At 37.0% G+C, this 22,447-nt stretch overlaps 1 protein-coding gene across 1 annotated transcript in view; it reads left to right on the top strand.

The window, feature by feature from the left end:
• Nucleotides 1-22,447, top strand: part of BABAM2 (BRISC and BRCA1 A complex member 2) — a 364,621-nt gene that overhangs the window by 69,908 nt on the left and 272,266 nt on the right. The window contains exon 4 of the mRNA XM_033125481.1: nt 11,410-11,504. Within this exon, the coding sequence (XP_032981372.1) occupies nt 11,410-11,504 (95 nt within the window). The remainder of the gene's footprint in view (nt 1-11,409; nt 11,505-22,447) is intronic.

Below are 22,447 nucleotides of genomic sequence, written 5' to 3'. Positions count from 1 at the left end.
GAAGAAATGAAACAAACTGTAGACCAATATTGCTCATTTGAAGAGAGAAGCAAAACTTTTCAAAAAATATTAGCTAATTGAATCCAGCAGAAAAATAAAATACATAAAATGCATCATGACCATGTTGGTTTTATCCTGGGAATAAATGACAGATTCAACATTTGAAAATCAATGGTATTCTCCATATTTATAGACTAATAGAAGAGAAACCATATGATCAGATCAATAGATGCAGAAAAAACATTGAATAAAATTCAAAATCTGTTCATGATAAAAACTCTTAGCAGACTAGGAATAGAAGGGAATTTCCTCATCCTGAACCTGATAAAAGACGTCTACACAAAGTCTACAATTAATATCATACATGGTGAAAGACAGTTCTTTTGTCCTAAGACTGAGAATAAGGCAAGGGTGTTCACTTTCACAACTCCTGTACAACATTATACTGAAAGTCATAGACAGTGTAAGAAGAAGAAAAAAAGGCATACAGATTGGAAAAGAAGAGGTAAAATGGCCTCTATTTGCATATGACATGATTGTCTATGTAGAATATCCCAAAGAATTTCAAAAAAACTCCTAGAACTAGAGAGTTTTCCAGGGTTGCAGGATACAAAGTCAACCTAGGAAAATCAACCGTATTTCTTTATACTAGCATGAATAATTGGAAATACAAAATTTAAAAATAGTGCTATTATAGTAGCTACCCTCTAAAAAAAGGAAAGGAAAAAAAAAACTTAGTCATAAGTCTAATAAGATATGTTTAGGATCTATATGCAGATATAAGTAATCGAAGACCTCACTGAATGGAAAGACATAGCATATCAATGGATTAGAAGACTCAGTATAGGTAAGAAGTCAGTTTTCTCTTAGTTAATCTATAGTTTTAGAGCAATCCCCTTTAAAATCCCAGCAGGGTTTTTAGATATTGACAAGACTATTTGGAAAGGCAAAGGAATTAGAATAACCAAAATAATTTTGAAGAGAACAAAGTTGGATGAGTCAGACTACTAAATTTTAAGACTCACTATCAAGGACAGTGTGATATTGGCAAAGGAATCAATAAAACAAAATTGAAATGTAAATAATAGAACCATGTAAAATATGGTTAATTGATTTTTTTCACATTTATGCAAAAGCACTTCAATGACAAAAGGATAGCATTCTTGGCAAATGGTGTTAGAGCAATTGGGCCTCTAGATGCAAAGAAAAAAAAAAGAAAGGATCTTGACCTGTATCCTAAACCATGTACAAATATAACTCAAATAAATCACATTCTGAAATATAAAATTCCAAACTAAAACCAAAAAGAAAGCATACGAGGAAGTCTTGGTGACTTCAGTCAGGCAATGAATTCTTAGATACAACATCAAAAACAATCTATAAAAGAACAAAGTTGATAAATTGTATGTCAGCAATCTGAAAACTTGCTCTGCTGAAGATACTGTTAAGAGAAGGAAAAGACAACACACATTGGGAGAAAATACTTGCAAATCACATATTCTGATAGAGGACAAATGTCCAGAACATATAAAGGGGTCTCAAAAGTCAACAATAAGAAGACAAACAACTGAATAAAAAACAATGGGCAATAGATTTGAACCAACACTCCACCAAAAAAAGATATAACGATAGCAGATAAGCACATGAAAAGATGCTCAACATCATTAGTCGTTAGGGAGATGTAAATTAAAACCATAATGAGATGCCGTGACACACCAGTTAGAAGGACTGAAAACACCAGGGACATTGACAACACATGGACCCCATCGAGTGTTGGTGAGCACGTGTAGCAGTTGGAACTCTCATGTATTGCTTGTGTGACTGTTAAACGGAACAGCTACTGGAAGCCAGTTTGGCAGTTTGTCTTAAGGTCAAAGACACACTTCTTCATGTGACCTAGCGATTCGACTCTTAAGTATTTATCTAGAAATGATAATCATTTCTTGAGAAATGGAAATTTTATGTTCGCACAAACCTTGTACATGGATGTTTGTAAAAGCATTATTCATGGTCATCCAAAATTGAAACTAACCCAGCTGTTCTTTACTGGGTAAATGTATAAAGAAACTGTGGTACATCCATACACTGGACCACGAATTGGCTATAAAACGGAACAAGCTATTGATACAGGAACTTAAATGCATCGATACATTTGGCTGATTCTTAAATACCTGCTTCTAGTAGTAAGTGAAAGAAGCCAGTTTCAAAAGATTATATACTATGTGTTTCCATTTGTATGACATTTTGGGAAATGTGATACTGAAGAGACAGAGAGCAGAGCAGAGGTTGCCAGAGACGAGGGATATGGTGGGAAAGTTTAACTACAAAGGGATAGCATGAGGAACTTTTGGAGGGTCATAGAATTGTTCTATATCCTCATTTTGGTGGTGTTGACTGAAATCTACTCATGGGAATCTATGTGTGATAAAATTCATGTAACTTTACTTAAAAAGATGAATTGTACTGTATATAAAATATAAAAAAATAAAAATTTCACCCTTTTCTTTTCAGTATTGTCATGTGGCTACTAGTAAGTTTTAAATGATGTATATGGTTTATATTAAATTTCTGTTGACAGTACAGCTTTAGATAGTAGAAATACAAAGAAGGATAAGATGTGGTTAAAGTCGAGCGATAGCATCTGATAGAAGGAAGTCTTACACGGAAATGACCTAAATTTAGTCCCCCCCCCCACTTCCATCCTTTCTTCAACAGATACGTATTTTTTGTGGGCCTTTTTCATATGAATTATGCCAACTCTCAGATACGATAATTCTTATAGTCTCTTTTCCTTGGTATAGGAAAAGAAATTCTGCCTCTCAAGATAAAAAGTGTGCTGTATAATGGAATCATTGATGGTATCTTTGAATTTATAGGGAAAACAGAGTAAATCTTTGAGGCACTTGGTAAGTTTCTTCATGATATCCTTGTGATGAATGTTCAGGTTTGTAGTAGTACTGGGTAAATATTATTGTTTAAATGATTGCACCCAAGAGGTACTGATGAATTGAACTGTGGCTGCCAGAAAGGGAGTTTTCCAGAAGGGTGTTTAGCTAATCTGTTTATAACTTGAAACTGAGAGTGCCAACACAGAATTGGAATAGAATCTGAGAATACTATGATGGGCTGTAAATAGAGAGGTAGATCTAACAAGATTGAAATATAATAGGGACAAATTTAAAATCCCGAAATAGATTCCGAAATTCAGCTGTCCCAATTAAGAATGAAGACTATGTGGCTTAACAATAGTGTATATATAAAAATCGTGGGGCTTTTAGTTTATAGGAAGCATAATACGAATCAACATTGATATGGCTGTCAAAAAATGCTGTTTCAGTTTGCAGGGGTATTTATTAATAGTATCTAAAATGAAAGCATGGGTTTTTAAACTTGATTCTGTGCTCTTCAGAGCACACCTGGAATCTTCTGTTTAGATCTGGGTATTATCCTCTAAGAAGGTTATAGACAAACTGGTACACCTGCAGAGAAGAGAGTGGAGAGGATGGTAAAGGCGACCGAGACCAAGGCATCTGAAGCGCAGTGAAAGTAACGGGGATATTTCGCCTGGGCGAGAGGTGACTCAGGATGGGTTGAAAGAGAGGTCACAAGCACTGCCTGTACAGGGGGTTGAAGGGCTATGATGTCAAACGGAAACTAGAATTGCTCCATAAATTCCTCAGAACCAGTGGACGCAATTTTCAGAGAGAGAGAGAGAGAAATTAAATTCTAGTGTAAGGAACACTATCAAGAATTAGAACTAACTCTTCGCAATGAGTCACCTCTCCAAAGTCTTTTGTTGAATCACTGCTTGAACCCACCTGTCCATTGAGAGTCTCCTTCAGCTTGGCATTTCCACAAGATTCTTGTCTGACACTTACTTCCCACACTTGGAGTTTCAGTAAATAATCATTTTATGTAGCAACTGATAGGAATAATTCTTCCATCATGGGCAAAACTCCCTTTATTTACCATTTGAATTATTTCTTTGAAACTGTTTTCCTGGCAGTTATTTCAACTTTCAAATAGACCAAACAACATGATACTATTTCACTGGTAAGAGTAAGGAAAAGAGCCTGTGGACACGCTGTGTTCCTTCTGTAACTGGGGAGCGAACATCTGGTTCACTCTGCAGATTTGGTGAGGGGCCTTCCCGAGATGGCACTGACACCTCCTAATGATTGTCAGCTGCTGAGGCAGAAGCGTGTAAATAACAACTATCTTGCCCCTGGAATTTCTGTGATTTCATGTGTGTGTCATATTGTGAGCATTGTAAATGTGTGTTTTCTAAGTCAGGAACCTCTGCCCCGTTGGTCCCAGGGTTGTGTAGCCTGGCAATTTTCACAGTGATGAAAAATAAGACTTGAAACTACCATTTTGTTTTTAGGTGGTCATAACTTCTAGCTATTCCAGGTGTTTTGTTTACTTTTTTTTTTTTATAACCTCACCTTATGTCACCTCTGATCCTATTTTTATTTCTTGGTTCTCTTGCCTACTCTTCCTTTTTATTAAAAGTTGAAGTAAGCAGTATCCAAGTAATCTGTTCTCTGTGTTTGTATCATCTTCTCCAGGGTGAAATAAAGGAAATGCGATGTTATTGCTCTTCTCTATGATTTGTGTTGGTCTTTTCGCCACCATCTCTGCCTTGAGGTCAGGTGCTATGTTTTCTACTTCCCCTGTAACTCCCCAGGTGTCCAGTATGTGCATCTGTGCATGGTGGGTTTTTAATAAATGTTCTTGACTGATTTACCGACTGTTCTCCATAGCAAGAAAACAATGCTACATTTTATTCCAAAGAGGCTATAGAGTATTGAGTAGTGTTTCGGGGGGGGGGTCTTTGAAGTTGAAGGTAAGAGTTTGAGAAATTCTGAGCTGTACGAGTGTGAGATTCTGAAAGATATTTAAATTTACTTCTTTGTTTTGAAAAAGACTTTTGTATAATGTTTTTACTACATGTAAGATAGTTATCTCTCTCTTTCTCTCTAAAAAGAGCCTCTCCATTGAGGTGTGATAATTTGGTATACGTTGTTTATTTTAAAAAATTGTATTATGTACTCAAATACTTTTGGCAGCTTTAAAATTTTAAAAAATTAACTAAAATTAAAAAAGAATTAACTTCCTTTAAAGGACCCATTTGGGGAAGTTCTCAAAAATAAAGATCTTTATAAGCATTTATCTTATAAAAATATTCATTGTTTTTAAAAAGGGATCATTGCAGAGTTCCTTTAAATGGAGAACTACCAAATTGCATTTTCAAGATGATTTTATTTATAAAAAAACAAATTTACTCATTACCATTGAGTAAATACTCTCTCATTTATTTATTTTAAGTTCAGATTAAAGTGGGACACATTTTTGTGTCAGATTAAAGAAGCCCAGCTTTATTGAGATATAATTTACATACCATGCAATTCACTTGTTGAAGTGTACAGTTCGGTGGTTTTTAATATATTCACAGAATTGTGCAGCCGTCAGCACTAGTTCCAGAACGTTTTTCATCACCACAAAAAGAAGCCTTGTACTCGTTAGTGGTCACTCCCCATTTTCCCCTTTCCCAGCCCCTGACAACCATTAATCTGCTTTCTGTCTCTGCGTATTTGTATATTCTGGACATTTCATATAAATGAAATTATACAACAATCATACAGTATTTGGCCTTTGGTGTCTTGCTGTTTTTGCTTAGCGTAAAGTTTTCAGGGTTCATCCACATTACAGCGTGTATCAGTTCTTATCTATAGCTGAATAATATTCCTGTGTGTGTGTGTGTGTGTGTGTGTGTGTGTGTGTGTGTGTATTACATTTTATTTATCCTTCAGTTGATGGAATTGGGTTGTTTCTACTTTTTGTCTATTGTGAATAATGCTGCTACAGACATTCGTGTACAAGTTTTTTGTGTGGACGTATGTTTTCATTTTTCTTGAGTGTGTAGCTAGAGTGGAATTGGTGGGTCATAAGATAACTCTGTTTAACATTTTGAGAAACTGCCATACTTTTTCACAGTAGTGGCACCATTTTATATTCCCACCAGCAGTGTTTGAGGGTTCCAGTTTTTCCACATCCTCACCAGCACTTGTGATTATTTGTCATTTTGATTGTAGCCATCCTAGAGGTTGTGAAGTGATACCTCATTGTGGTTTTGATTTTCATTTCCTGAATGACTAACGGTGCTGAGCATCTTGTCATAATGCTCACTGGCCTTTCTACATCTTTGGAGTAATGTCTATTCAAATCTTTTGTCCATTTTTAAATTGGGTTACTTGTGTTTTTATTGTTGAGGTATAAGTGTTTTTTATATGCTCTGGGTACAAGTCCTTTATCAGGTACATAATTTGCCAAATCATGTATTTTCTGGGTTATCTTTTTACTTTCTAGTTGGTGCCCTTTGAAGAACAAATGTTTTAAATTTTTATGAAGTCTAGTTTATCTAGTTTTTCTTTTGTTGCTTGTGCTTTTGATTTCATACCTAAGAAAATATTGCCTGGTTATAAAGATTTACTCTTATGTTTGAATCAAAGAGTTACATAGTTTTTGCTCTTACACTTAGATCTAGATCCATTTTGAGTCAATTTTTGTATATGGTGTATGGTAGGGACTCAACTTCATTCTTTTGCATGTGGATATCCAGTTGTCCCAGCATTTGTTGAAAAGACTGTCTTAGTCTGTTTTGACCGCTATAATAAATTATTATACATTGAATGGCTTAAAACAACAAATGTTTATTTTTTATGGTTCTGGAGGCTGGGCAGTCTGAGATCAAGGTGCTGGCAGATTCAGTGTCTAGTGAGGGTCTGCTTCCTGGTTCACAGACGGTCTGTCTTTTTGTTGTGACCTCACATGGAAGAAGGAGGCAGCAGAGCTCCCTCGGGCCTCTTCTATCAGGGCACTAATCGCAGTCATGAGGGCCCCCCTCCAAATACTGTCACATTGGGCATTAGGATTTCAACATACGAATTTTAGGTGGACACAGTCTGTCTATAGTAGACTTTTATATTAAAAATTTGTTTTAATTGTGGCAAAATAATACATAACAAAATTTACCATCTTAATACTTTTTAAGTGTACATTTCAGTAATGTTAAGTGCATTCACATTGTTCTGCAACCAATCTCTATCGCTCTTCATCTTGTAAAACTGAAACTCTAGACCCACTAAACAACATCTCCCCATTCTCCCCTTCCCCCAGCTCTTGCCAACCACCATGCTTCTTTCTGTCTCTATGAATTTGACTATTCTGTGTATCTCATCTAAGTGGAATCACACAGTATTTGTCTTTTTTGCAACTGGCTTATTTCACCATGTGCTCAAGGTTCATTCATATCACAGTATGTGTCAAAATGTCCTGTTTTTCTTTTTTTTGGCTGAATAATATTCCGTTGTATGTGTATACCACATTTTGTTTATCTGTTTAGCTATTGAACACTTGGGTTGCTTCCATTAGGCTTTTGTGACTAATGCTGCTGTGAATGTGGGTGTACAAATAGTCTTTGAAACATTGGTTTCACCTTTTTTGAGTATATACTGAGAGTGGAATTGTTGAATTATTCGGTAATTCTATTTTAATCATTTTGAGATGCCACCATATAGTTTTCCACAGTGGCTGCACCATTCTACGTTCCCACCAGTGGTGCACAGGGGTTCCAATTTCTCCATGACCTTGCTAGCACTCTTTATATTCTCTGTCTCTCTCTCTCCCTCTCTCTCTCTCTCTTTCTCTCTCTCTCTCTCTCTCTCTCTCATCGTTCTCACTCCCTCTTTAAAATAGTAGTAATCCAAAAGGTGTGAGGTGGTGAAAAGATGCCTTTTGCCCCATTGAATTGTCTTGGCGCCCTTGTCAAAAATCAATTGACTGGAAGTGTAAAAGTTCATTTCCAGACTCTGAATTATATTCCATTGATCAGTACGTCTCTCCTTAATGCCAGTACTACACTGTCTTGATTACTGTGGCTTTGGAATAAGTTTTGAAATTGGGAAGTGTGAATCCTCCAACTTTGCATTTTCAAGATTGCCTTTTGGACATTCGGGATCCCTTGCATTTCCATATGGCTTTTAGGATTGGCTTGTCAATTTCTGCAGAAAAAGTCAAGCAGGGATTTTGATAGGGATTGCATGAAATCTGTAGATTAATTTAGGCAATATTGCCATCTTAACAGTATTAAGCCTTCTGATCCACAAACATGGGATGTCTTTCCATTTATGTAGGCCTTCTTTAATGTCTTTCAACAGTTTTGTAGTTTTTAGTGTACAAGTCTTACATTTCTTTTGTTAAGTTTATTCCTAAGTATTTTATTCTTATCAATACTGTTATAAATGGAATTGATTTTTTTAATTTCATTTTTGGATTATTCATTGGTAGTGTACAGAAATGTAATTGGTTTTATACACTTATCTTGTATCTTGCAACCTTCCTGAACTTATTCGTTCTTATAGGGTTTTTTCGTTTGTTTGTTTTTGTGGATTCTATATCCAATCTAGGTGCCATTCATTTCTTTTTCTTGTCTAAGTACCGTGGCTAGATCCTCCAGTACAATGTTTAATAGAATTGGCAAGAATGAATGTCTTGGATCAGATTTTTAATGTTAGTGGTTTGGAAATATGTATTACTGACAATGATCCTTTGAGAACTTGAAAATCCAGTTTTGTGTCTTCAGTAGTAACAAAAATAATAAAATTTCTTCTGTTGGAATTTAGCTTGCTGTTTAGTTTTTGAGCATCAAGGCACAATAGATTCTAGCTTGGCTTTTTTCCAAAACTTTAATGCCTTTGTTCTATTAACTTTATGACATTTTTTTTCTAAAAGGAAACCAACTGTAGGACTTTGAAAAGCATATCTCTAATGTACATGTCCTTCTAAGGAATTGTGCGTGCTGGGTATAGTGGAAGAACAATGAGTAATAAGGACATTTCTATTGTCTCTACTGGTTCTTAGTCTTGGCTTGGATTAATTCTTTATGGTTGGCAGATTTGAAGAAATTTTATAATTTGAAATAGATACAGTTGAAAACCAGAGATAATGATAGTGGGTAGGGTGAAGGAAAGGGAGTGATTGTACTACTTTTGATAATTTAATTCTATACCCAACTTCTGAAGGGTATATTTTCTTGCTCAAGTTTATTCCCTACAAAAGTGGCATATGTAGGTAGTAACGCTTCTATACTTTATTCTTTACTGTGGATTTTGTCAGTACTTAGATATTCAATTTAGAGAGAATTTCTTTCATATATTGAGCATTTCTTGAATCTATTCTATATATTATATTTTGCCCTGTTGGAGACATGAAATAAATATAAGAGCATGTTTATTCTCTGAATTCTTACAAGATATTTAAGAAGATCAAGTATATGTACTTACCGTGTACTGCTGTGTATTTTTGGTTCTGTGTATATGTCTTGTCTCATTAAATGTAAGCTCCTTGAGGATAACCATCTTTGTATTGACACAGTGACTCATATGTAGCATGTGTTTATTATGAATTTTAAAAATTAATGGAATGATAAAACCAATATAAGACCACAATTCAATACTTAAGTGAATGGCATAACAAATCATTATTGTTGAATTTCAGAAGTAACAATGATCAGTGTGTACTGGATTTATTAGGGAAGTCTTCATGCAGGAGACGGTAATTAAGTGTGCTCATAAAGGATGGGTAAGAACTGAGCATTTCAGCTATGTGTCATAGTATTTGGAGGTCAGTGAGCAGATTGTATTGACTGGAATAAAAGGTTGGTATTGGCTTGTAGATAGAGGGAAGGGTGGATAAATACATAGGAAACATCATATTTTGGAGGCCTGAAATGCCAGTTTGAAAAGTTTGCCCTTACTCCATTTGACATTAGAGAATTATCGAAGTTTTTTGAGCTTGGAAGTTTGGGGGTAAGGAAGTGCTTTAAGAAGACTTACTTTATGATAATATGCATTGTGGGCTGGAGGGAAACTGGTTATCAGGAGACCATTTAAGGTGATAATTGAATTCTTCTAGTCTTGCCCACTCTTCAGGAGCAGAGTTCTTTGTATGATTTTTAGTGTGTAGCGTAGTGCATCCAGTGGAGTTCAGATGTCTGTCATTGGAGGTGTGAGTGTATGGACCAGGTCACCCGGGCCTGGAGAGAGCTGTTAGCAGTGGGAAATAACCATAGGAGAAACATTCTGGAGGAAAAGTTGAGATGACTTGTTTTCCATGAATATAAAGGGTGAGGATAAGGTTGAAGAGGATACTAAAGTTTAAGCATGGTAATTAAAGGACAACTGTGCCATCGCTAGAGATAGGGGGGAGTCAGTGAGGGGAAGAGAGCAGTGAGAAAAGGAACAGTCAGGAGCTACCACCCTGAAGGTGCCCGACCTCGTCTGTTTTTAGACTTCCGAGTTTGACATTGAAATACATAGTACATAGAGATAGAAAGGTTCAAATGAGAACTGAAGTCTGAATGTTTAAATTTGAATATCATCATGAAGGTGTTATTATTTGAGCAGTAAAAGTGATTGCACTGATACAACTGTATGTGTGTGCCTGGGTATAGCGGTCGTGTGCGTGTACACAAGTATACACACTCTTATGCATAGAATCCAGTGTGTGTGCTTATCGGTGTACCATCTGCTTGTTGATGTTAGCAGAATGACGAGGACTGATTCTTGGGGTGAGCAGAGGAAAAAACAGGGAGCTAAAGAAGGAGACAGGAAAGGAACAGAGAGGTCAAAGAGCATACAACACAAATTTGCTAAGGAGACGTAATTTGTCTCCTATTTCAAAATAATTCCAGCAATCACAGCAGTAGTATTCCGGTGTCACGTACTGAGTGCTTACTGTATGTATACCAGACGCCATGTAGGCATGTGGCCTCTTTTTATTCTTACAACAAATCCGTGATGGCAGTGCTGTTATATCCACCCTTTTACTGATGAGGAAAGTGATGTCTAAAGAGGTTAAAACTTGTTCAAGATGACTTGAGCTAATAAATAATTCGAAAACCTGGTGGAGACAAACCAGACTTTTTTGACCCCAAGTCAAATGTTCTTTCCATTTTACCAAAGGTTTGTATGTTTAATTTCTTGAAGGCAAGGACTTGAGAAAATCAGTCCTCGGTAAAGGCCTATCAATTATCAGGCAGGGATTGGAGAGTAATGTTTCCTATAAAAAATATCTGCATGTATTTTGTATGTTGCTGTTTATCTTTTTATTCTTGAGTATTTATATTTATAGTGTGTTAGAAGATTAATTTTTTTGATTGCATGTTGTGGGTATTAATTTAAAAGAGGATATCAGTTCTTTTGTTTGAAGAATTAATCATTCAGAAAGTGCTTTTCAAATTTGTTGAACTAATACAAACTTCCTATAAAAATTTTTCTGATGCATTCCTCAGAACACTCATACATTAGCAAGGAAATAAGAAGGGCCTGACATTTTCTTGTATTTCAGGGGATATCATTTTCAATGCCCAATACCCAGAGCTGCCCCCTGATTTTATCTTTGGAGAAGATGCTGAATTTCTTCCAGACCCCTCGGCTTTGCATGTGAGTAACTGCAGGCTCATTTCGATGTTCTTTATTTGTTGGAAGAAAATAAAATTAGTTTTTCCTGTGAAATAAGTACAACACTTTATGTGTTAAAATAGTTTCAATAGGAGATTTATTTTTCCACTGCAGTTTTACTTTCAGACTATTTTGAATTATTGAAAGTCTCTATCATGTTGGTTAAAATAGTTTTACTTCAGCTTAAGGAGACATGTTGAAAATATTTTCTTTGTCTTAATATTTCATGCCTGCGATCAATTTTCTAATGTTTACTAACACTTCATCACAGGGCTTGTTAGTAGAGTGTTTCTTGGCTCTTTCAGAGGCCTTTTTCGTGTATAAGTGAAAGTGGCAAATTTGGACTTGTATCTGCATTATCTCAGTATTTTTATCAGGAGGGTTGTAAAGACCAGATTAAGTGTTCTTTATTAAGCGAGACCAAAAACTTTGCAGTTGAATTAAAATGTCTCTGGAATTAAGGCAGGGAAAGGGGGTGGTGGTATTGTCAGAGTGCATGCGGTTTGTATAAAAATGGTGTGTTTTGCATGGCTGGTGGAGAAAAACATGTGCCATTTTGTTTAAAAAGTCTGAGCATACAAAAATGTCTCTTTCTATCCCTTCCCAAATTTGATTTTGCTGTGATGCCTGTAAAAATAAGAGGTTTTATTGTTGTTCAAAAGTATGTTCATGGTTTTGTTTTTTGGAATTTTTTTTCTCATTAAAGTTTTGATAACTTATTTTGAAGTCTTGCCCCCCCCCCTTTTGAAAAAGGGAAGTATTAAATAGGAAGTATTAACCCAAACCTAAAGAATTATCTTAAATTTTAGAACACAGCTGTAAAAATACGGTTGGCAAGAGTAGGTGGGTTTGGTTGCTAAATTATAATAATTACACATAAACTGTTAGTTTGGCTGATTTTTTAAAAAAATTGTAGTTTAAGTGTAGCCCCTTTTGATGCTATGCATTATATATTCACCCCATATTGAAGCTGAAGGGTTTACCTGGAGAAAATGAGGCAGAAGTTTCCCTACAGACCTCTTATGTATTAAATCAGCCCAGTCGAGGGTAGCATACGTTAAATGCCAAAGATGTGTAACAGGCTAGGTGCTCCAGGAATTTAAAGAAGGTTGTCAGAAAAGGCTTTGTAGTGGAGATGAGACTTGTACTCATTCTTGAAGAAAGGAACAAAAGTGGGGATTAAGGCAGAGACTATTTAAAGTAGGGGAAATGACATAAACAAATTTGAAGAAGTTGTGATATGTATAATTCATTGTAGAAGGAGGTACTTTCAGGTTTGCTGAAATGTAAATTAATACCATGAAGGGCTAGTAAAGGTTAGAAAGATAAATTGGGAAAAGATTATAGAGTGTCTTGAATGCTAGGGTAAGAGCCATTGAAGGAGATGATAACTGGAGAATCATCTAATAGCAATGTGGTCAATATAGTGGATTAAGGAGAGACTGAGGACCAGAATTGAGGACTGTTGCAAAAATCCAAGTGGGGAGAGAAGAGGTTTTGAGCTCGGACGATGCAAGAGGGAGCACTGTGATGGAAAGCATAAGAAATAATGTTTACAACTTCTTGGTTTGGAATTGCCTTTAAAATTTGCAAGGTATATCTTCAATATGGACAAACATTACGAGAGTATAGAATTTAAAATCTAGAAAGGACCTTAAGATTTATCTTATTCCACTTTTCTGTTTTAGTATTGAGGAAATTGACCTAGATTTATATAACTGTGTCAGAGTCGATATTAAAACGTCACTCTTCTGATATTTTGTCTCTGAGTGAAGTTATCACAAATGGTTTGAGAAATTGTATGGAAAAAGAACAGCCAAAAAATCAAAGCACTGTATGAAAAAGAAAGATTACAAGTCTAGGAAAACACCTACTCTTTAGCTGTAGTAAACCTATGGTTTCAGGCAGGCTACTTAGTGCTTCTTCATGGACCAGTGGGCTGGGCAAAACTAGATACTAAGCAACCAGGGTAGACCCTTTCACTGGCTGGGTGAGTCCACACAACCCTGGAGGGTGTCCTTGGTATTCATTGACATCTGGCTAAAGCACTAGGGCAGGGTAAACGACAAGGCCTGATCCTCAGCAGACATTTCCCTTGCTACTACATGCCTCTGGTGGACTTGTCACTCATTTGTTAACAGGTTATGGTTTACTTCTTAGATTAGTTCAGTCGTTTTCCCTCTCTCGAAGTGCACAGAGCACCGTCACTAGTAATCTGATTAGTCTATATTTGTATATGGTTTTACATAAATGTGGATTACATATTTCATCACTGTGGAATAGAAAACAGAATGCCTAAATGTCTTGGATTTTCCACTGAAGTATTAATTACAGAAGGGAATGAATATGTACCCTTTGAATCTGGGAGTGTAGTCCAGAGTAGTTCCTGTGGCAAATACGGAATTTCCTTGAAGTTTCTGGGTTCTATCTTAAAAATTCACAAAAATTTTACGTTTGATTTTATAAGATGCCTGTATTTTTTAAAACAAAATATATTAAATTATAAGTATATGAGAAAAAAACAGACTCTCCAATGTGTCCCACCTTGACAAATACAGTTTTGAGAGAATTCTTGTGAGAATATATGTGATCTTTTATTTATTCAACTTATGTAAATCTGTTCCTTTCCAAAAAAAGATTTGAAGTAGCTTAAATAAAGGGTATAAATAAGTATAATAAAAATATATAAGGTGCAGATGAAGCCACCTTTTTCTAAACTCAAAGCCTTAATTCAGGGAATTGAGTGCCATTAAGGACTTTAAGATTCTCAGATGAAGGGAAAATACTAGATAGATACCAGATCTAGAGATAAGTGTCTCAGAGATACCAGGGAATCGTGAAATCATTGAATTGGGCTCTTAGTGGTTCCTACTTCTGGCTATACATTAGAATAATTTAGGGAGCCTGTTAGAAATACAGATTCCTGGACCCCAGTGGACATACTGAATTAGATGTTGTAGGGAGCCAAAGAATCCTTAAATTCCCTGGGTGATTTTTTTTTTTTGTATTAGTCTGTGAACTGCTATTGGAACCACTAATTGAATCCATCTTTTACAGTAATATTTCCAACTGAAGGCCATTTGCCTTTGCTTAACATTATTTCCGGTGAGGTATCGTTTTCCATTTTGGGGACAGCTCTAATTATTTTAATAACAGCTTTATTGAGACATAATTTATATGCCTTACAATTTACCCTTTCAAAGTGTATTATTCAAAGGCTTTTAGTATATTCATTGAGTTGTGCACCCATCACTACAATCAAATTTAGAACATTGTCATCACCCCTAAAAGAAACCCCAACTCTATTAGCAGAAACTTCTCGATCCTTCCCACCCCCAACCATGTCCACTCTAGGCTATTGCTAATCTACATTCTGTCTGTATGGATTTGCCTATTCTGGACATTTCGTATAAGTAGAATCATACAATATGGTCCTTTGTGACTGACTTCTTTCACTTAGTATACTGTTTTCAATGTAGCATTTATCACTGCTTTATTTTTTTACTGCCAAATAATACTCTAGTGTATGCATATAACCACAATTTATTTATCCATTGTCAGTTGATGGACATTTGGGTTGTTTCCACATTTTGGCTATTATAAGTATTGCTGTTGTGTGGACATAATTTTATTTCTCTTGGATATATCTCTTGGAGTGGAATTGCAGGGTCAGTGGTAACTCTATGTTTAACTTTTTGAGGAACTCTCAGACTGTTTTCCAAAGTGGCTGCACCATTTTATATACCTGCCAACAGTGTAGAAGTGTTCCAATTTCTCTGCGTCCTCACCAACACTTGTGATGATTCGTCTTCATGATTATCGCATGCTACTGGGTGTGAAGTGGTATCTCACTGCAGTTTGGTTTCTGTTTCCCTGGAGGCTGTGCATCATAAGAATGTTTTGCATCTTTTCATGTGTTTATTGTCTGGAGCAGTGTTGATTCAAATCCTTTGGCCCTTTTAAAATTGGGTTATTTGTCTTTTTATTGCTGAGGTGTAAGGGTTCTTGATATATTCTGAGTACAAGGCCTTTGTCAGATATATTTTCTCCTAGTCTGTGGATTGTCTTTTCACTTTCTAGGTAGTATCATTCGAAGGACAGAAGTTTTACATTTTTTTATGGAGTCCAACTTATCTGTTTTTTCTTTTGTTGCTTGTGCTTCTGGTTTCATATTTAAGAAACTACTGCCTATTCCAAGGTTATGAAAACATGGTTTTCCTTGAAAAACCCACATTAATTTTTGCTCTTACGTTAAGTTCTTTGATTCATTTTAGTTAATTTTTATATGTGGTATGAGGTAGGGGCCTTGCTTCATTGTTTTCCAAGTGGAGATCAAGATGTCCCTGCACAATTTATCAGAAAGACCATTTTTCCTTATTGACTTGTCTTTGCATTTGTGTTGAAATTCAGTTGGTTATAAATATGAAGGTTTATAGACATAGGTAGTACGTAAGTGAATATTGAAATGATTGATAGAGAGGAGAGCTATGGGATAATTATATAGTGTTTCCACATCCATTATCTAATGTGAGAAGAGAGGATGATCAATAAATTAAGACACAGGCCCCACTATAATGAAACAGGAAAATTACTATAGGTTGGAATTGTGGAGTGAAAATCATCAGGAAGAAGTTGGAACTTGTGCTGACCCCTGAACGAGGGCCTGCTGTAGCTGTTCTGCTATCCCTATCACTCAGGTGCTTCTCTTTCCATTCTGTTCCTTGCTCACTGCTCTCCAGCCACACAGGCCTCTGTGCTATTTCTCAAGCATTTAAGCACCCTCTCAGCCTCGGACCATTTATTTGCTGTTCACCATTTTCATTCACTTCTTCCTGGAACTCTCTTCCCCAGTTCTTTGAATAGCTTGCTCCCCTCCTATCGTCAAATGTCATTGCATCAGAGAGGCTTATACAAAGTTGTTGTAACACCCTTCACATTACTCTGTTCTCTTATCACGCTTTATTTTCTTCATTTCACTTATCACCATTTGATAAATTGTCGGTTCCTTATTTGTTTGGTATCTGTCTCTACTATGGTGACCAACTGCCGGGGTCTGTGAGGTTTTTGAGATGTAGTGCCTTCAGTACTAAGACAGGACAGTCCCAGGCAAACTGGATAGAGGGTCCCCCTTGTTTTTTCACTGGAATGGAAGCTTCATTCCATTGCTGTATCTTAGTACCTAGAAGAGTGCCTGATGCAAGAAGTATATGAGGTGGGAAAATTAAGTTCGTGTACTCATCCTACATAAAGTGCTATATGCCTCATTGCTGAGTATAACTATGGTCACCTTCAAAGTACTACTCCCCTTGGGAAGCCATGCACCGACGCCAGTGCCTAGTCCACCCTTCAAAGCAATTGTGGAACTCTTTTTCTGGAATGGCCAGCACAGCTGTCATTGTATTACCCTTGATGTCCTGAATGCCATCAAAATGTCTTCCTTTCAATATTTCCTTTATCTTCGAGTAAAGAAAGAAGTCATTGGGGGGCAGAGCAGGTGAGTAGGGAGGGTGTTCCAATACAGTTATTTGTTTACTGGCTAAAAACTCCCTCACAGACAGTGCCGTGTGAGCTGGTACATTGTCGTGATGCCAGAGCCATGAATTGTTGGAGAAAAGTTCAGGTCGTCTAACTTTTTCATGCAGCCTTTTCAGCACTTTTAAAAAGTAAACTTGGTTAACTGTCCAGTTGGTACAAATTCATAATAATCCCTCTGATACCAACAAAAGGTTAGCAATAGCGTTGCAACAAGTTCACGAACTTAATTGTCAGACCTTGTACAATACGTGTTCACTAGATGAACCGCTTGCCTTTAAGACGCCCTATTTCTTAAGAACCTCGTTGGTTTCTGAAACTAAAAAATATGTTTTAGATGAAAATTTCAAAATAGAAGAAAAAGATTCAGTTTTAGAGAAGTTTGGGGGATAAAAATCAGTTAACAGATGCTCAGAAACAGTGATTTTCAGCTTTGCTTTTGCAATACCCTGTGGTGTATTCGGCTACCTCAAAGGGTATTGTGAAATTCTTTCCCCTGAAAATCATTATGACAATTCACTTCAATTTAAAGTAAAATTGCATAAAGGAGGAAGGGTGGATCATAAATTTAAATGAGAAGAACATGTAATCATAGCAAGATTGGAAACCACTGATATGGGACTTCCTACTTTGAAGAAGGAGAGGGCCGTTTTGTGTTTGGGACAGTCACATTCAGGGCAGGGAGCCCGCTGCTGCTGCAGGTACTGCGCACTGGTTGTATCCTTCCTGCCCCGACTCTGTTCTGTTCGTGTGGAATGTAAGCATAGAAAGCAGTGTTGTACTAATACCTTGTCATTTCTCTTCCCCTGCTCTTCACTGGGCTACCTACAAAAAGATATCTTTTAAATGTGTCCTTGCAAAATAGTGTTCATCCCCTGTGCCCAGGAAATGTATGCGAAAAATGCACGAGGCTGATACAGATTGCATGGCCCACCATTGAAAAGTGTCGTCCAAATGTGTGCTGCTCACATTCCTACACATTTCCGTGTGCCGTGGCCTACGGCATCTTTTAAAGTAGAGTGCTCTGTCATTTTTCAAATATCTACTGAATGCCTCATTTGAGACCTATAAAAGATCCACCTAACCCTGCTAGCTGGACATGGTGCTCAAGACAGATAAGTACACAGAACTGCAGCCTCAGTGAGACGTGCAGGCGGAGAGGTGTCTGCACAGGGTGCTGGGGTGAGGGGCGTGTAGGGGGAGCAATGTACCAGAGCCACATCCAGGAGGTGGCAGGGGCTCAGAGGCTTATTACTTAACTGTTCATAAATACTCTACATTTTGATGTAACTTGTTGAAGAATAACATACTATGGAAGAGTGAACAAATCACAAGTGTAGAGCATGACGAATTTCAGAAAGTAAACACACCGTGTAACCAGCACCCACATCAAGAAACAGAACATTTCCAGCTTCCAGAAGCCCCACTCATGCCCCCTTCCAACCCTGCGACCATCTTGCCCCAAACTAAACACTATGCTCACCTATATCACCGTTATTAATTTGGGCCTTTTTTTAATCTTTCAAATGGAATTGAGAGTGGACTTATGTGTCTGACTTTTTTCACGCAACATTTATTTGTGAGCTTCACCCAGATAGTTTGTTGTTACTGTTGTTGTATGGTCATTACTCATAGTATTCCATTGTATGAGCATGCCACAGTTTATTTATCCATTCTGTTATAGATTGACATTTGGATTATTTCCATTTTTTTTTTTTGTTTTTTTCGCTGCTGTGAACAGTGGTACTGTAAGTTTTCTTGTACATGTTTCAGTGAATATACGCATATGTATGCATTTCTGATGGGTATGTAATGAAGAGTGGACTTGCTGGGTCCCGTGGTCGAGAGGGTTAAGGAGAGGACTATTAATATAACATAAGCACACACACATATAATTTTGAAAGCATGTATTATAAACAAGGCTTTAAAAACACATTTGTAGGAAAACAGAACATCTTGAAAGCACAAGCAAGGTACAGTTAAAATGAAACTTGATCAGTTTATCAGTTGGAGTTCAGTTAGGAGACAGAAACCATACCAGTACTTTGAATAGGGAAATTGAACATAGAGAGTTATTAACTATTGGAGGAGTAAAAGAGAACTCTAAAGAATGCAAGAATAGCCGTTGCAGACAGTAGCTACTGTAGGGCTGAGGGAGCCTACTCAAGAAGGAACAAACTTGGAAGCCCCTTCCCTCGTGTCCCCCCCACCCCCAGGGCTGAGACTCTAACCTCTGAGTTGGAGAGGGTGTGGCTGCAGCCTCCTGGGTGCTGGAGACATTCCCTTGGCGGTGCTGCTGCCAGAACTGGTGTGTTGCCTACGGGGTGCTGATTGGCTGGGGCTGGTGAGGAGAAATGGGCTGGATGCCAGGTAAACAGGCTCTGGGACTGTGCAAAGCCTGGATTCTCAGCCTCCCTCCAGTGCCCAGGATTTGCAGAGTCCCAGGGGTGAAAGCAGAAGGCAGCTCCTGTCCTGGATGCTCTCTCCTCTGTGAATTCTCAGCCTCTCCAGTTCTCATTGCTTCAGCAGCTAGCAAATGAATGCCTTCATGGAGATGCCTATGTTCTGTCTGGCTTTCTAGCTGTTCTCATTGAGAGTGTTGGTCCGTACAAAGTTACGCCAGCCTACCCGGAAGCATAAGTCAGTTGTCCTTCATTTTGAGAACGTATGATTTTCCCCTTTACTTTCAAAGCAAAAGAACAAAACACTTTAGTGGACCATAAAATAGCAATCATCTTTTTGGCAGAAACACAGAATTAATAAAAGTTAATTATTAATAATTAATGAAAATGTTTAATTTTGATAAAAATGTTCAGTAACATTACTCTAGCAAAATTAATAATATGTTCTACCTTTCTTTCGAAAACCTAGGTTTTAAGTCCCAAGACATTTTCCTAAGGTAGAAATGAGAGGAAACATTATTTGGAGATGGCATCTCTGGTTCTTTTGAGTTGAATGCAGCTTGGATTCAAAGGATGCAGCAATGTGTGATTCAAGTGAAGATGAGAAAATTACCAGAAATTTCAATGCAAAATTGGTTTATGTGCTCATGGATTAAAGGCTCAATTTGTACTTCTACCATTATCTATTTTCACTCCTCAGCCATAGAAACATTTTATGAAGGAGAAAGAATGTTGGTGGTGTTATTCTTTGTAAAATTGTACTTTGTAAGGGGAGACAGTGAAAGGGTCCTGGTTTAAAAATGATGATTTGTGATTTCATTTTTTTCCCAAAGGTGTTGCTATTATAATCAATGGTGGATTAAGTAAAGCAGTATTAATGTATACACATATGCAATACACACATATAATTTTGAAGGCGTGTATTATAAACAAGGCTTTAAAAGCACAGTTGTCAAAAAACAACATCTTGAAAGTACAAACAAGGTACCTTTAAAACGTTCACTCTCCTAAGACAAATGCAAAAAAGGCAAACCAAGTTATTTTTTGAAACCCAAAAAGTTATTTTTTGAAACCCAAATATAACATTTAGCAGATGTTGCCAGTTTTGATTTACTCAATTGAATTTGTAAAAATGCTTTGGTGAATTTATCTTCTAATCTCACCATTTTCTTGCACATGCTAATCATACTTATTTTCAAGTCCTTATGAGCCAGTTCGAATATCTGGAATATCCTTGGGTCCATTTGTTTTTCCTGCTTTTTTCCTTTGGTTATCAGTCATGTGTTTCTGTGTTTGGTGTTTTTACTAGTTTTGAGTGAATGTCAGACATTCCAGTTAAAAAACTATAAAGGGTCCAGATGATGCTCTTTCCTTCTAGAAAGAGGGTTCCTTGTCCCTTCTCACGGGTAGGTAGACGTTGACGAGTCACCTCCGTTCAGACAGGGACGGCGCTGAGCTGGGGCTGGTTGATGGCTTTGGTAAGGGTCTGTCTGCCTCTGCTTCATGGCTGAGACTTTGGGGTTTTTATCTGAGAGCCTGGAGTCGTCAGTGTTGCTAAACACTTTTAAGTGCCTTGACCTACAAAATACTTTAAAATAGAATGCCATGTCATTTGTCAAATATTAAAACACTCAAACAGCCTGCTTCTTTGCCCTGATGGATCCCAAATTCTAAATTTTGTCTTGTAAGACCGCTGATAACTCTCCTCTTTTTCAGAGGTAGCTTCTTAACTTTAGCCCCTGACTCTTGCGCTGCCCCAGAATTCATTAGATGTCTTGAGGGGAACTGGCTGCATGTTTGAGGTCTCTCAAGACTCTGGCAAAAGTTTCGGTTTTTTTTTTTTTTTTTTTAAATGAATGAGCATGGTAACTAACGGTATAGGCATTCTGATGAAGTAGTGATTATTGAGCTGGTGGTGAGCTGAGGCTTTATGCAGGAGGAAGGGTTTTAGCTGGGTCTTCAAGCAGGGATAGGATTTGTAAGATGAAAGAGGAATGGCACTGTAGGCGGGGAGACAAAGCTACAGACAAGCATCACAAAGCAAGGATGGCATATTGGAAACACTGAGCAAACCAGGTTTCTTGGAGGAGAGTTTGCATTGGTAAATAGTATAAAATAGAAAATAGTATAAAATATAAAACAGGGGTAGATTGAGGCAAAATTATAAGGGGTTTAGAATACAAAACTAAAGATTGTTCGTTACTAGTTTAGGCTGTGATTTTAAGAAACTGCTGCAGCCTTAGGCTTTGTGGTTTGTTTGTTTTTTCCTCCTTCAAAAAAAATATGGTTTACAAAGACATTGAAGCTTTTGTGAGATATTTATGATCTGAAGATTTTTTTTTTCCTAATGATATTGAGGATTCCAGAAAGTTTTGATGCCTTTACTTTTTAGCCACCTGCTGTTAAGTACACTTCTGGAAATAGTTATAAACTTCATGTGTGTACTTTAGTCTTTCAGAGGAGTAAAATTTTTATTACACATTTAAAAAGAAAAATGTGCAGTTGATTGTTGATTATATTCCCTCAGAATCTCTAAATTGATTATTTCGCATTCTTCACTTGTTTAAAGGCTGGTCTGACAACTAACTTACATTGTGTGCCTTTGGTGTACCGGGCCTTATGAGCAAAGGGCTATTTATTTTTTAATAAACTTTTAATTTTAGACTTTTCACTTTAGATTGACAGAATTAGTGCAAAGATGGTACAGAGTTCCTGTGTACCCCACATTCAGTTCCCCTGCTATTAACATCTGACATCACTGGGATACAGTGTAACCATTAAGAAACCAATATCGATACATTATTATTAACTGAAGTCCACACACACTTCATGAGATTTCTTTAGTTTTTCCCTAATGTCCTTTTTCTGTCTAGGATCCCATCCAAGATACCACATTACATTTAGTCCTCATGTCTGTTTAGGCTCCTGTAGCTTGTGATAGTTTGTTAGACTTTCCTTGTTTATGATGACTTTGAGAGTTTTGAAGAGTGC

The sequence above is a fragment of the Rhinolophus ferrumequinum genome, chromosome 13, assembly GCF_004115265.2.
Source record: "Rhinolophus ferrumequinum isolate MPI-CBG mRhiFer1 chromosome 13, mRhiFer1_v1.p, whole genome shotgun sequence".
Classification (NCBI taxonomy): domain Eukaryota; kingdom Metazoa; phylum Chordata; class Mammalia; order Chiroptera; family Rhinolophidae; genus Rhinolophus; species Rhinolophus ferrumequinum.
This window is presented reverse-complemented; position numbering and strand designations above follow the sequence as displayed.